Here is a 13,593-nt window from a genome sequence, read left to right as displayed (position 1 = left end):
TGCATTAAAAGAGGTCTGGATACACATGATGAGAGCATTATACTGCCTCTGTACAAATCCCTAGTTAGACCGCACATGGAGTACTGTGTCCAGTTTTGGGCACCGGTGTTCAGGAAGGATATAATGGAACTAGAGAGAGTACAAAGGAGGGCAACAAAATTAATAAAGGGGATGGGAGAACTACAATACCCAGATAGATTAGCGAAATTAGGATTATTTAGTCTAGAAAAAAGACGACTGAGGGGCGATCTAATAACCATGTATAAGTATATAAGGGGACAATACAAATATCTCGCTGAGGATCTGTTTATACCAAGGAAGGTGACGGGCACAAGGGGGCATTCTTTGCGTCTGGAGGAGAGAAGGTTTTTCCACCAACATAGAAGAGGATTCTTTACTGTTAGGGCAGTGAGAACCTGGAATTGCTTGCCTGAGGAGGTGGTGATGGCGAACTCAGTCGAGGGGTTCAAGAGAGGCCTGGATGTCTTCCTGGAGCAGAACAATATTGTATCATACAATTATTAGGTTCTGTAGAAGGACGTAGATCTGGGGATTTATTATGATGGAATATAGGCTGAACTGGATGGACAAATGTCTTTTTTCGGCCTTACTAACTATGTTAGAACACCCGATACTATCCAAGAATATGATAGATATATATATCCATCCATATAACCACATGGTGCTTTAATATTTGCTTTTTTGCACAATATGGTATGCAGAGCTGAGTAACATAATAATCCTTATATTGAGGTTTCCTGGGGTTGCTGTCAGTAATTACACTTTTTTTTTTTTTTATCCTAGTTAGTCCTGCTTCTGCGCACGCTTTTAATTATTTTATATTTATTGTAATCATTTGCCATTTTTTATAAATAAAGGCATGTTTTTATTCTATTCTAGCCTGCATACTTTTTTGGTGGTTTCATGTTCTGTATTGCTATGGTTATGGTCTCATTGTTCTGAGGCAAAAACTGTCAGTGGTCAAATTTATTTATCTATTTTTTTACTTGATCTAATCTCTTATCTTTAGCCTTCTTCTGGAGGACTCTGAAGAGGAGGACAGTGACTTGTGTCGAATCTGCCAGACTGGTGTTACGACTCCAACTAATCCCTTTATCGAGCCGTGTAAATGTTCAGGAAGTCTGCAGTATGTTCACCAGGACTGTATGAAGAAATGGCTTCATGCTAAAATCAATTCTGGTAAGTCCCCTTGGATACACATGGGCACGTTGTGGGAGGGGGTTTTACGTTGTCCTTGCATATAATGAAAACCTAGGAAAAGTTCTTTGTAGTGTGAAATAAGTAAGGAACAAAACACTATTTCTCTATCGCTTTATTGGGGGACACGGGAACCCATGGGTGTATGCTGCTGCCACTAGGAGGCTGACACTATGCACAAAAAAGGTAGCTGCTCCTCAGCAGTGTATACACTACCGACTTTCACTAGACCCATATCTACCTTGGTTTTCGGCGTTTTTCCAGTAACATCTCTTTTTCAGATGGATCTCTCCTCTACCTCTGGAGGGATACAGTGTGAACAGTCACTGTACTCGCACGTAGAGACTGAGTACGGTGTGTACAGCCACCCCATATCCTCCAATGTCTAGTTGGCAGGACCCCCAACCCCTAACACATGAAGAGTGTTTAGGTAACTCCTAACGTTGGTCCTGGCCCCTGTCTCCTACCCACACGCCCACCAGAGCCAGTCTGTTTCAGGAGGCATGGACGTCCCTCAATCTAAGAGGCTCGGACATCTATCAAAGGTCTTCTATAGAGTATCTTCCACTTTAGTTCCTGGGTTCGGCACAGCCTAGCCTCTGCATCTAGCTCCGCACCTCTTCCCAGCATTATCGGGTGGGCTTTTTTCCCGCCCGCTGTAGACACTCCACATCATCTTAATTGCTCTACCCCTTCTCAGAGCTCCAGCTGTGAGCTCCGCTCCCTTTCCCCGGCCTCATCGTACAATTTCTGCTGCACTCTCCTTTCCTCCAGTGGCGCAGAATCTGTGCGCTTTTCACACACTGGGCCCTCCTCTTCCTCCCTGCAGTCATTTGTCAGAGCCTGGAGGTGGCTTTTCTCTGCAGGAAGTTCTGCATTTACTCCCGCAACTATCTTAGACCTCCCTCTATAGCTTGGAACCACACAGGTCCTGCATCTTCTTGTGAGTAGCTCTGCAGACTGACTCTCCTCAGCATATTTCTTTCTGTCCCCTAACCTTCTGGCATTAGTTAGTGGGTCTGCTTCAAATGCCTAATCCTAAAGGAGCGTGTTCTTGCCCTCCTGCTTCCTCTTCTGCTCTTGTCAGGCACTTTGTCTGCTCTTCATGTACATGCAAACTCCATTCAGATGAGTCCTCTCCCTTCTGTCAGGGCTGTGGTGACCCTATCCCAGTGTGGGCTATCTGTCACAATCTGTGGCAGACCTCACCAAGGTTTTACAAACCCCGGTGTCCGCTCTTGACAGGTTGCCCCTTCCTGGCCTCTGCTGTTGCTAGCGGATCACAGAACTCACCGGTTGTCTACCAACATGGGCAGTAAGATCCAGGCAGGAGCATAACTTTTAGGTCCTTTTCCCGCTCTCCCTCCCCCTGGTCTTTCCTGGTAGACTGCTTCTTCCTGGTCCTCCCCCCCCCCCCCCCCCAGGTCAGGTGAGGCTGTTTTGGATGTACTGTCGGAAGATGACTTGGATTCTAACTAGGCCTCTAATATGAGACATGGTCCAGAGCCTCATTGTGGCGGTCAATCTGACCTTTAACATTACAGATACTGCTACGGAACCCGTAGAATAGGCGGTTTCGTTTAGCCGGTCGAGACCAGCTCATAAGGTCTTTGCCACACACAGAGAATTTGAGGAGGTACTTTCCAGGGAATGGGAAAACCCAACCACTCTTCCAAAGAGGGAAGCACCTCAGCATCCTATATCCTTTTACCCCTGAGCGCACAGCAAACTGGACCGCTTCTCCAACTGTAGACCCTCCAGTTCCCAGACTATCCACCAACACTGTCCTCCCGCTTACGAATGGTGCATCCCTCAAGGACTCCAGTGACAGAATTGGGGTATGTGCACACGTATCTGTGAGGGCTGCGGATTTTTCCACAGCGGTTTTGATAAATCCGCAGGGCAAAACCGCTGCGATATATCGCGGTTTCTATTGCGGACTCCGCTGCAGATTTACACCTGCAGTTTTCTATTGGAGCAGGAGTAAACCCGCAGCAGAATCCGCACAAAGAATTGACATGCTGCGGAATGTAAACCGCTGCTTTTCCGCATGTGCACTGCGGATTTAGTTTCCCATAGGTTTACATTATACTGTAAACGCATGGGAAACTGCTGCGGACCCGCAGCAAAATCCACAGCGTGTGCACATACCCTAAGTCTTTTGCGAAGTCTGCCGTTGAAGCGGCCACTTCTGCATTATGCCCTGCCTTTGCCACCACCTGGGTGTCAAAGTCCATAGCTGCATAGGCTAAACAACTCCGTCAGGGCATTCTTTCTTGAGCCTGACTGGAGAAATTGGCTTACCAGATTTCTTATGCAGGGAAGTACATGGTATCTGCCTCCCTGGATGCCGCTTCGTGTGTGACTCTGGTGTCCAGCAATTTTGTGGCCATCTGATAGACTATTTGGCTTAAGGCGTGGCAGGCCGACTTGGCTTCAAAGTCCCTTACCAGCTTGCCTTTCCAGGGTTCCTGTCTATTTGGCTCAAAGTTGGACCAAATTAAGGAGGCTACCGGAGGGACAAGCTCCCTCCTTCCTCAGTCAAGACGTCGCCGGCCTTCTCTGAAGCGCAAGTTTGTCCTTGCGCTCCTTTTGCCGTTTCTCTGTGATGGAAGATTTTTCCCGCCAGGAGAGACCTCGGACTCGCCAGGATGGGAAAAGGGCTTCTATTAAACCCACACCCTCCTGGCATTCCTGTAATGCGCAGGGTAGATACACCAGGTCTAGGCCTGGTGTATCTTCCTCTGCGTGACTCCCCTCCAGATTCCAGGGAATCTCCCAGGCTGGGCAGCAGTCTCCAATTGTTCAGACGTTTGGCTAGCCTCAGTAGAGGACGCATGGGTCAGGGAGGCTGTATCCTCCGATACAAAATAAATTTTGTTTCGTAGCCCAGAGATCGATTCTTCGAAACCCTTCCTCCAAGCGACTCTCTTCTCTGGTTCTAGGTTTCTTTGCGTCCATTACATCCCTGTTCAGTTGTCATCGTTCCCGTCCCAAACCAGGAATGTTTCACAGGGTTTTATTCCAGCCTATTTGTTGTACCGAAGGATGGCGCAGTTCGACCCATCCTGGACCTAAAATAACTGAACAAAAGGGTCTGTCTGTGCCACTTCAGGATGGAGTCTCTTCATTCAGTAATTGCTTCCATGGAGTCGCAGGAGTTCCTTTGCTCCATAGACATCCAGGACCCCTACCTCCATGTCCCAGGGTACCAGAGACTTACTGCGTTTTGTGGTGCGGCAGGACCATTTTCAGCTTGTTGCCCTGCTGTTCAGGCTCGCAACCGCTCCCATGGTTTTCTCAAAAATCATGGTAGCGTTCATGGCCATTTTGTTGATCAGAGGTCTAGTACTCATACTGTACCTCGACGACATTCTCATCGAGGCTTTGTCCTGTTAACAGGCCCAGGAAAGTCTGTCAATTGTTCTAGACACCCTGTCCCGATTCAGATGGCTAATCAACAAAGCAAAGTCTTGCCTTGTCCTGACTCGGCGCATCATTTTTCTAGGCATGCTGCTCAAGACCTGCCAGGCAAGGGTTTTTCTTCCCAAGAGGGCAATCCTCCAGCAGGGGGTTCGCTCTCTGCAGGGCTCTCGGCTTCCTTCCGCTCGGCCATGGCGGTCCTTTAGAAGGATGGTGGCAGTGTCTGAAGTCATTCCTTCTGTGCAACTCCGTTCAAGACCGCTTCAGCAGACCATCCTATCTCGGTGGAACAAGTCTGTTCTCTCTGGATCACCCAGTTCAGCTCTCCTCCCGAGTCAAACTATCTCAATTGGTGGCTGTCATCCCCTCTCCTCTTCCAGGGTCAGTCCTTCCTTCCTGTTCACTGGCTGGTGGTGACAACAGACGCCAGCCTTCTCGGCTGGGGTGCGGTCTCTTGCCACCTGACTGTCCAGGGTCGTTGGTCGGCAGAGGAATGAGATGAGGGCCATTCTTCTGTCCCTCCGTCACTGGGAAAGGCTTCAGTTGTCTACCGACCAGAGTTCAGATGGACAATGCCACGGCGGTGGCATATGTCAATCACCAGGGAGGAACTGAGTCCCTTGGCGATGGCTGAGGTATCCAAGATTCTGCTCTGGGCAGAGGCGATGGTTCCGGCGATATCTGCAGTACATATCCCTGGCTTGGACAATTGGGTCACCGACTTTCTCACTTGCGAGGGTCTCACAGTGGGAGAGTGGTCTCTGTATCCGGAAGTCGTCCATCAGATTTGCTTCCGATGGGGTGGATCTCATGGCGTCCCGGCTGAACAAAAAAGGTTCCACTGTTCGTTTCAATGTCCCGCAATCCTCTTGCGGTGGGCGCCAAAGCTCTGGCAATACCCTGGTCAGTTTGTTCTTCCCTATCGGTTTCCTCCCCTCCCTCTTTTTCCAAGTCTGTTCAAGATCAAGGCGGAAGGACTGTCTGTCATTTTGATTGCACCGGATTGGCTCAGGAGGTCTTGGTTCGCAGAGATCGTCAATCTTATCGCGGACACCCCCTGGAGGCTTCCAAACAGACCAGATCTTCTATCCCAAGAATCGATTTTTGCCACCAGAATTCTCGGTTGCTTGATTTAACGGTGTGGCTGTTGAAACTGCTGTTCTGAAAGCGGCAGTTTTCAGATGAGGTGATTCAGAGCCTAATCGTATACCGTCTGTCCTTTGCTCTCCCTTCCTGTGTTTCTCCAGTCGGGACTTGGTTTGGTAAATGGCCAGGTGTTGGCGCTTTCTATTTTTCAGAAAAACTTATCCTCCCATTCTCGGGTCAGAACTTTTCTCCAAGGGGTAGCAGATGCTGTACCTCCGTACCAGACACCCGTGGACCCCTGTGACCTCAATCTGGTCCTGGAGGCCCTTAGGAATTCTCCCTTTTGAACCTCTCCGAGGTCTATCCTTTGAGGAAGATGGTGTTTCTTGTGGCCATCACCTCCCATTAGGCGTGTCTCTGATTTGGCAGCTCTCTCCTGTCGTTCCCCTTTCCTGATTCTCCACCAGGACAAAGTGGCTTGGTGGCCTCTACCTTCTTTCCTTCCCAAGGTGGTGTCTGCCTTTCACCTAAATGAGGATATTGTCCTCCCTTCCTTTTTGCCCGATTCCAACTCCTCCTCTGGAGCGTTCACTGAACAGGTTAGACCTTGTCTGGGCGGTGCAGGTCTGTTTGGCTAGGACTGCCCCCTTTAGGAAGATGGACTCTTTGTCATTCCTGAGTGTGCGTGTAGAGGCCTGCCAGCCTCCAAGGCTACGATTACTCCCTGGATACAGACGGCAATTTTAGAGGCATACTGGGTTAAGAACCAAGCGCCTCCCCCTGGGATTAAGGCACACTCTACCTGGGCAGTGGGTGTCCTGGGCAGTACACCATAGAACATCCACTCTGCAAATCAGCAACCTGGTCTTCCATCCACACGTTCGCCAAATTTTACAGGGTCCAAAACTACGCTTCGGCGGATGCCAGCCTAGGTAGAAGGATCTTGCAGATGGCAGTGGAGAGTTCTCTGACCCGAACAGTTTCTGCTCTTCCTCCCCAGGGACTGCTTTGTGACATCCCATGGTTTCCTGTGTCCCCCAATGAAGCGATGGAGAAAACAGGATTTTTGGTTACTCACCATAAAATCTGTTCTCGGAGCCTTCATTGGGGACCGGCACCCTCCCATGTTTATCAGCTCTGCTTACTGTGTTATTATTTGAGTTGTTTTCTTTTACTTGTTGCTTCTCCTACTGCTTTCTTAGGCTACGTTCACATTTGCAGTCAGCGCCGCAGCGTCGGGCGCCGCAGCGTCGCCGCATGCGTCATGCGCCCCTATATTTAACATGGGGGCGCATGGACATGCATTGTGCTGCGTTTTGCGCCGCATGGCCGCAAGCGTTGGACGCAAGAAACGCATCAAGTTGCATTTTTTTTGCGTCCAACTTTCGGCCAAAAAGGACGCATGCGGCGCAAAACGCAGCGTTTTAGCGTGCGTTTTGCCGCGTTTTTGTTTGCGTTGTGCGCTGCGGCGCCGACGCTGCGGCGCACAACGCAAATGTGAACGTAGCCTTACGAACTGATTAACCTAGTGCCGGTTGGTGGGTGTACACTGTGGAGGAGCTAAATTTTTTTTTTTTTTTTTTTTTTTTTTTTTGTGCATAGTGGCAACAGCATACACCCCATGGTTTCCTGTGTCTCCCAATGAAGGCTCTAAGAAATAGATTTTACGGTGACTAACCAAAAATCCTGTCGTGTGGTGGCTTTTTTTTTTTTTTTTTCTTTTTTTCTCCTTTTTGCCACTGTCTACAAAGATTGCAGACACTAGGGCAATAGCAGCCCGTCAGCACACCGGGTTGGGAGAGTAAGGTGTTTGTTGGACAGTGAAGTACTGGAGGTTAAGCCCCCGCCCTTCTTGTGTCTTGCCTTTCTAGATGCAATTGGCCAAGATGACTGTGCAGAAACCTTGTAGTTATTTTAAATAAGCAATTTGCAATGTATGCACTGTAAAGCTGCTGTGACTTCCCTGAAAAGGCCACTTGCTATAGCCGCCCCCCATGTGTGACCTCAATGCTACATCTAGTGTCCCTAGATCAAGACTTCTGTTTAAAACAGACCATCAGTGGCACTGTTTGAGTACTTACTAAAAGTTGCACAGAAGCATGGACCCAGCTCAGTGGTAGACATTCTGCTGGCCCTAATCTATTTTTTTTTTATTTATTTATTTATTTTTTTTCCCCTCGCAGGTTCTAGTCTAGAGACAATAACTACATGTGAGTTGTGTAAGGAGAAGTTGGATTTAAACTTGGAAGACTTTGACATACAAGAGCTGTATCGGGCCCATTCAAATGAGAGGGTGAGTAACCTGAGATCTAAGACTGGGAGCATTGCTTCTCGATGGCAGTATCGTCCTGCTGCCAACCTGGAGAGTCATACATAATCGTGAGGCCTCGTTCATGTGGTTTCCTCTGGTCTGGGATGGACATTGTTAGCAAGTGCCCCCACTGCAGGACCGGTCTGTCACCCTCCAGATGGCCACACAGATTAAAGAATAAAATATATAGGTTTACATATTAGAACTTTTTTTTTTCCCACCTGTTCATACTTAAAGATGTATACAAGCATTAATAAAATGCACTTGCACATATTCTACGTGCAGTAGGCATTATTGCAAAATGTGTATCATGCAATATTCTATTAGTGAAGCGAGTTGTTGCTAGCTCCAGTCATCAACTGCATAATCCATTTGATCTCCTAGCAGCAGATGGAGACATGTGCACACACTGATCCTCCAAAGCTATGCTTCCAGCCCTGCAGAACACTGTGTACTGTTACCGCAGACATCCCTCCCTTCCTCCATATTCTAACTATGGATCTTGCTGCATTAGAAGCTCGGCCTGTTAGTGTTATGGCTGATATTTGCCATTTACTTGGGTACATGCAATAGGAACTTATTTAAGGTGTATACTTGTGACTTCGCTATCCCAATGTAAGCCAAAAGTAGTAGTCTGTTCCTCCGCCCATACTGAAGACATGCAGTGCTGACCGTTCTGCCTTCAGAACATATGAGCAGAGCAGTCCCCCTGATTAGTGGCTAACATTACACACTCACAGGTGTATTTTTATGTATTTATATAATCTGCTGTGACTGAGGATCAGGGGAAACTTATGGGGCATAAAAAACTGCAGCCGGAGTGCTGAAGTGTGGATGAAATATTTGATAAATGGAAAGTTGTGGTGGGTGTTTTTTTTTTTTTGTTTTTTTTTGTTACAGTAACTCTGAATGAACACTTTCATTTGTTCCCTTTTCCCCCCCTCTAGGCTGAATATGAATTCATAAGCTCCGGTCTGTATCTCGTTGTCTTACTGCATCTATGTGAGCAGCGCTTTTCTGACATGTTGGGAGTTGCGACTGATGCAAACACTCGGATTAGAGTGAGTTCACAAACTTCTCCGTTTCCTTGTTGTGTTCTGATTGTAAAGAGTTTGTAAAGTTTACTTGTTATCTTGATGCAAGACATCCGTTACTTTCTGTTGCATTAGTGCCAGTTTGCCGTTGTACGTTCTGTACCCGTATGTATAGACGGGTGGGTGCCATTGGCCTTTTTCCAGTTAAAGGCATGGTGACTTTTTTTGATTCCCAAAAATTCTCCCAGAGGAATCAGGAAAAGTGTCCAGGCATGTAGTGTTGCTTTGTTTTTCACCATCATTTAACTCTACATTAATTCCCCTTGCAGTCAAATATCAATCCAGAGTGCACCACTACTAGGAGGAATAGGACAGCAGTGCTCACTAGACTAAGGTTTACATAAGTTCTGGCTCCAAGTTTGAACATAAGTAGCGCGAAACTGAAGACTTACTCAAAGGGGTATTCCAATCTTTCACTTGTGGTATAACCACAGGAGAGGTGATCAGTTGCTTGAGACCTACTATCTCAAGAACTGCACCCTCTGGTAGCAACTAAAAATGGCGGTTAGCGGTCAGGATTGAATTTCCCTTTCCGTTCTCTTCTATGTGAGTCTTGAAAATAAAGACTAAAGTATGCCGCAACCCCTCTTTAATCACCAGTAGCACCTACTCAGACATTTTTGATATGCAACAAAACCTTTAAAGGGAATCTGTCACATCCACAAACCTGATTAAACTGCAGATATGGGGGTCAGTCTGCAGGCTAACGGCGTTCTATAGTTACCACGAGGAAACTAACTTAATTCTACCTGATGGCCTCCGGCTTTCAGTCAGAGGTGCGGCATAAGTCACCGCTATGACTGAAAGCCAGAGGGAATAAAGTTAATTTTCTCCTGGCGGCTGGGCTGTTAACCTGGAGACATTGGATTAATCCTCCGGCCATAGCGTTTGGGTGACGTGACTGGTTCCGTTTAGAGATGTGGAGGGGAATTCAGGAAACAAAAATCTTCAAATAAATTATTCTTATTTTTCTTTTTTTTTTTATTGTATTATCAATGTCTATAATGCTTTTCTGCCCTTGTGTAATTTATTTTTATTTTTCAGTTTATTAACCTTGCTCGGACCCTTCAAGCACACATGCAAGATCTTGACAGTAAGTTCTGTTCTGTCATTCTAGCCTTTTCCGCTACATGGTCCTTTTGTCTACATGAAGGTCCTGTGAATCCATTGTCTTTGTTTTTTGTATTCTTTCTTTTTTCTAAAGAGAACCCCTCATTAGAAAATTAAATTGTGCAAATCAGACTTCCAGAAGGGATGTTTTCCTTTTTTTTTTTTTTTTTTTTTTCCCTTTAAACTCCTACTGCTGCTCTGCATGTGTCTGCACAAACGGTTACAAAGTGACTCGATGAGGATGGTCTGAGTGCCCGACGTCCACAGATGGGGTTGTGCTCACAGCCCAACATCGTGCAGGACGCTTGGCATTTGCCACAGAACACCAGGATTGGCAAATTCGCCACTGGTGCCCTGTGCTCTTCACAGATGAAAGCAGGTTCACACTGAGCACAGGTGACAGACGTGACAGTCTGGAGACGCCGTGGAGAGTGATCTGCCTGCAACATCCTTCAGCATGACCGGTTTGGCAGTGGGTCAGTAATGATGTGGGGTGGCATTTCTTTGGAGGGCCGCACAGCCCTCCATGTACTCGCCAGAGGTAGCCTGACTGCCATTAGGTACCGAGATGAGATCCTCAGACCCCTTGTGAGACCATATACTGGTGCGGTTGGCCCTGGGTTCCTCCTAATGAAGGACAATGCCAGACCTCATGTGGCTGGAGTGTCAGCAGTTCCTGCAAGATGAAGGCACTTAAGCTATGGACTGGCCCGCCCATTCCCCAGACCTGAATCCGATTAAACACATCTGGGACATCATGTCTCGCTCCATCCACCAATGTCACGTTGCACCACAGACTGCCCAGGAGTTGGCGGATGCTTTAGTCCAGGTCTGGGAGGAGATCCCTCAGGAGACCATCCGCTGCCTCATCAGGAGCATGCCCAGGCGTTGTACAGTAGGGGAGGTCATACAGGCACGTTGAGGCCACACACAATACTGAGCATCTTTTCCTTGTCATGAGGCATTTCAACTGCAGTTTGATCAGACTGTAATTTTGATTTTCCACTTTGATTTTGAATGTCATTCCAAATCCAGGCCTCCATGGGATATTCATTTTGATTTACATTGATAATTGTTTTATTATTCTGAACACATTCCACTATGAATGAAATATTCCAGTTGCAAATTTTTATTCATTGCAGAGATATCTAGGATGTGGTATTTTAGTGTATATCAATCTGATCAGCTCCTCCGGTTCCACAACCTCCTCCCAGCGGGTCAGACACCATTTTTAACATGACAAGTTTCCTTTAAGACTGATGCAAAAATTGCACCTGGAATCTGCTCATCTGAAGCTGATCTGTCTTGATTAGAGATTTGTGTGCCTTTTTAAAACCCCAATGTTGGTTTCACAATTTTTATTTTTTTCTTTAGCATCAGAAGATGATGATTCTGAGGATGAACAGGTGTAAAGAACAGCAAAGCATTTGTGGGACTTAAAAGACGTCTACATAATAAAGTTCTTTCTCTGCATTTCTGTTTGTGCCCATGCCCATCATTCCTGTTGTATCACACTCACCGTTCTGCCCCTTGGTCACTTGTTGCACTTGAGTAATTTTCTAATATCGAATCCGTCAAACCTAGTTTGGCCTCTTGAACCTTTAATTCTTCTTTTTTTTTTTTTTTTTTTTTTTTCTCCATGCTTGCTGCTGAATCTGTAACTGTCTGCTGTAATGTCTTGTTTCGTTTTTTTTTTTGTGTGCGATATAATCAGAACTTCTGTTCCTATTCATGTAATTCAGTTAACTGCCTATAGTGAAGGGGGCGCTCTTCCCACTGCGCACCAGTTCATGGGTTTACCTGGTCTCAATGGCCTCACTGAGACAATACTGAAGCCTCAGCGATAGACCAAGCCAATATTCAGCCTACCAAAACTGCCTCTGTTCTGTAAGTAATGGGTGCTCAGAAAAAAAGTAGTAACTCTATCATATGAATTGGGAGGGGGATGAAATTGTAACAAGTGTGATCATTACGGGATGAAGTTCCCCCGCGCCTTATATTCCAGGCTCTTGTTTTCTAGAACATCTTGACTCCAGTGTTGGTTTAATAGAAGAGGGATTTGTACAGCTGTTCTTCTTCTTTTCAGATCTGCCTTTTCATTTAATACCAGGCCGTTACTTTGAAGTTGACTTGGTGATAACTTTTTTTTCCTTTTTTTTTTTTTTTTTTTTTTTTTTTCTCTTCTCCCTCTTTTCTGACTAAGCATATAGCACATTTTACAAAAAAACTTTAGCAAAAATATAAATGCTAAAAAAAGAAATTTTTAAACACTTGTAATTGCTAAAATTGTAGACCCTTGTATATTCACTAAATGCACATTGATGTTTTAGTTGTATGATAAAAATAATAAAGATGTATGGATCCAATGACTGCTCCCTTTTATTTGTTTACTTCATTGCATTGAACGGTAAGGGGGTTGCTAATTTTTTTTCCCCCTCAAATGAAACCCTATTTAGGGTAACTTCCTTTCAGTCCTCCACATGTGTCTGAACTAAAATGCAGAAAAAAAAACTACAAATACCATAAACACTAAAACGTTGCACAACAATAGTTTTTAGTCATGAGCAAATGTGCTCGGATAGTGTTATCTGCGGGTGCTTACTGAGTGACTTCGGCGTACTCGAATGTTAGTCATCGCGCCTGCATGTCGCGCAGCTGTTCGTCAGCCACGAGACATTCAGCCGTGGGGACTCTAACATATTTGAGCATGCCTAAGACACTTGGTTAGGAACCGTGGCTAATGCCTTATCTGAGCACATTCGCTCATGACTAGTCCACATTTACAGAAAGTCACTGTCAGCAGGGTGTTAAGATCTGTAACTTTCAGGCATAGTCTTCTCGCTCCATGGTGTCCACCAGAACTACATCATCGCTGTACAGGAGAACTCTGGTGCTATGTAGCTTATTAGACCAGTTTCTCTTCTTGTGACGGAATATCATGGATGGGTAAAGCTAGTGTAATTATGATAAATGTAGCGATCTAGAGTAATCTTAATGGCTTTTCTATCTGTAAAAGCAAAAATAACATGCTGTGTATAAGTTGACTCTACAATGAAGAAATCTAAGGACTGTTTCACACATTCTGATATTTTCAGTACTAGAAAAACCAGTACCGGGGATGTCCATGTGGCACACGTGTTCCGCATCAGTATCCCATGCACCGGTGCCTGAGAAGCAGCAGTACAGTTGGCGCTGTTCCCGAGGTGCTGAAGACCACTCTCCTCATTCTCCCTGTCCAGCGTCAGGTGTCGAGAGCTGTACAGTCCCTCTTTGTCCCTTAGGAAGGCAGTGTCCCTTTTGGGGTCACTGACTTACTGCATCCCAGCAGTCCGGTGGGCTCCATTTCATACG

The 13,593-nt window shown here is 46.1% G+C and overlaps 1 protein-coding gene across 5 annotated transcripts in view; it reads left to right on the top strand.

Moving 5' to 3' along the window:
* Positions 1-11,715, top strand: part of MARCHF7 (membrane associated ring-CH-type finger 7) — a 32,042-nt gene extending 20,327 nt beyond the window's left edge. For 3 of the 5 annotated variants that reach the window (XM_077272865.1, XM_077272863.1, XM_077272868.1), the window contains 5 exons: positions 1,031-1,200; positions 7,911-8,020; positions 8,986-9,099; positions 10,177-10,225; positions 11,617-11,715. In XM_077272865.1, coding sequence (XP_077128980.1) covers positions 1,031-1,200; positions 7,911-8,020; positions 8,986-9,099; positions 10,177-10,225; positions 11,617-11,654 — 481 coding nt within the window. In that variant the 3' untranslated portion in view covers positions 11,655-11,715. Of the gene's footprint in view, positions 1-1,030; positions 1,201-7,910; positions 8,021-8,985; positions 9,100-9,401; positions 9,497-10,176; positions 10,226-11,616 lie in introns of those variants that run through there. The other 2 variants (XM_077272867.1, XM_077272864.1) reach the window with 2 other exon arrangements.
* Positions 11,716-13,593: the final 1,878 nt, after the last annotated feature.

The sequence above is a fragment of the Ranitomeya variabilis genome, chromosome 7 (genome assembly GCF_051348905.1).
Source record: "Ranitomeya variabilis isolate aRanVar5 chromosome 7, aRanVar5.hap1, whole genome shotgun sequence".
In the NCBI taxonomy this organism is placed as follows: Eukaryota; Metazoa; Chordata; class Amphibia; order Anura; family Dendrobatidae; genus Ranitomeya; species Ranitomeya variabilis.
The sequence above is the reverse complement of the archived record's forward strand: the minus strand, read 5'-3'. Positions and strand labels throughout refer to the sequence as shown.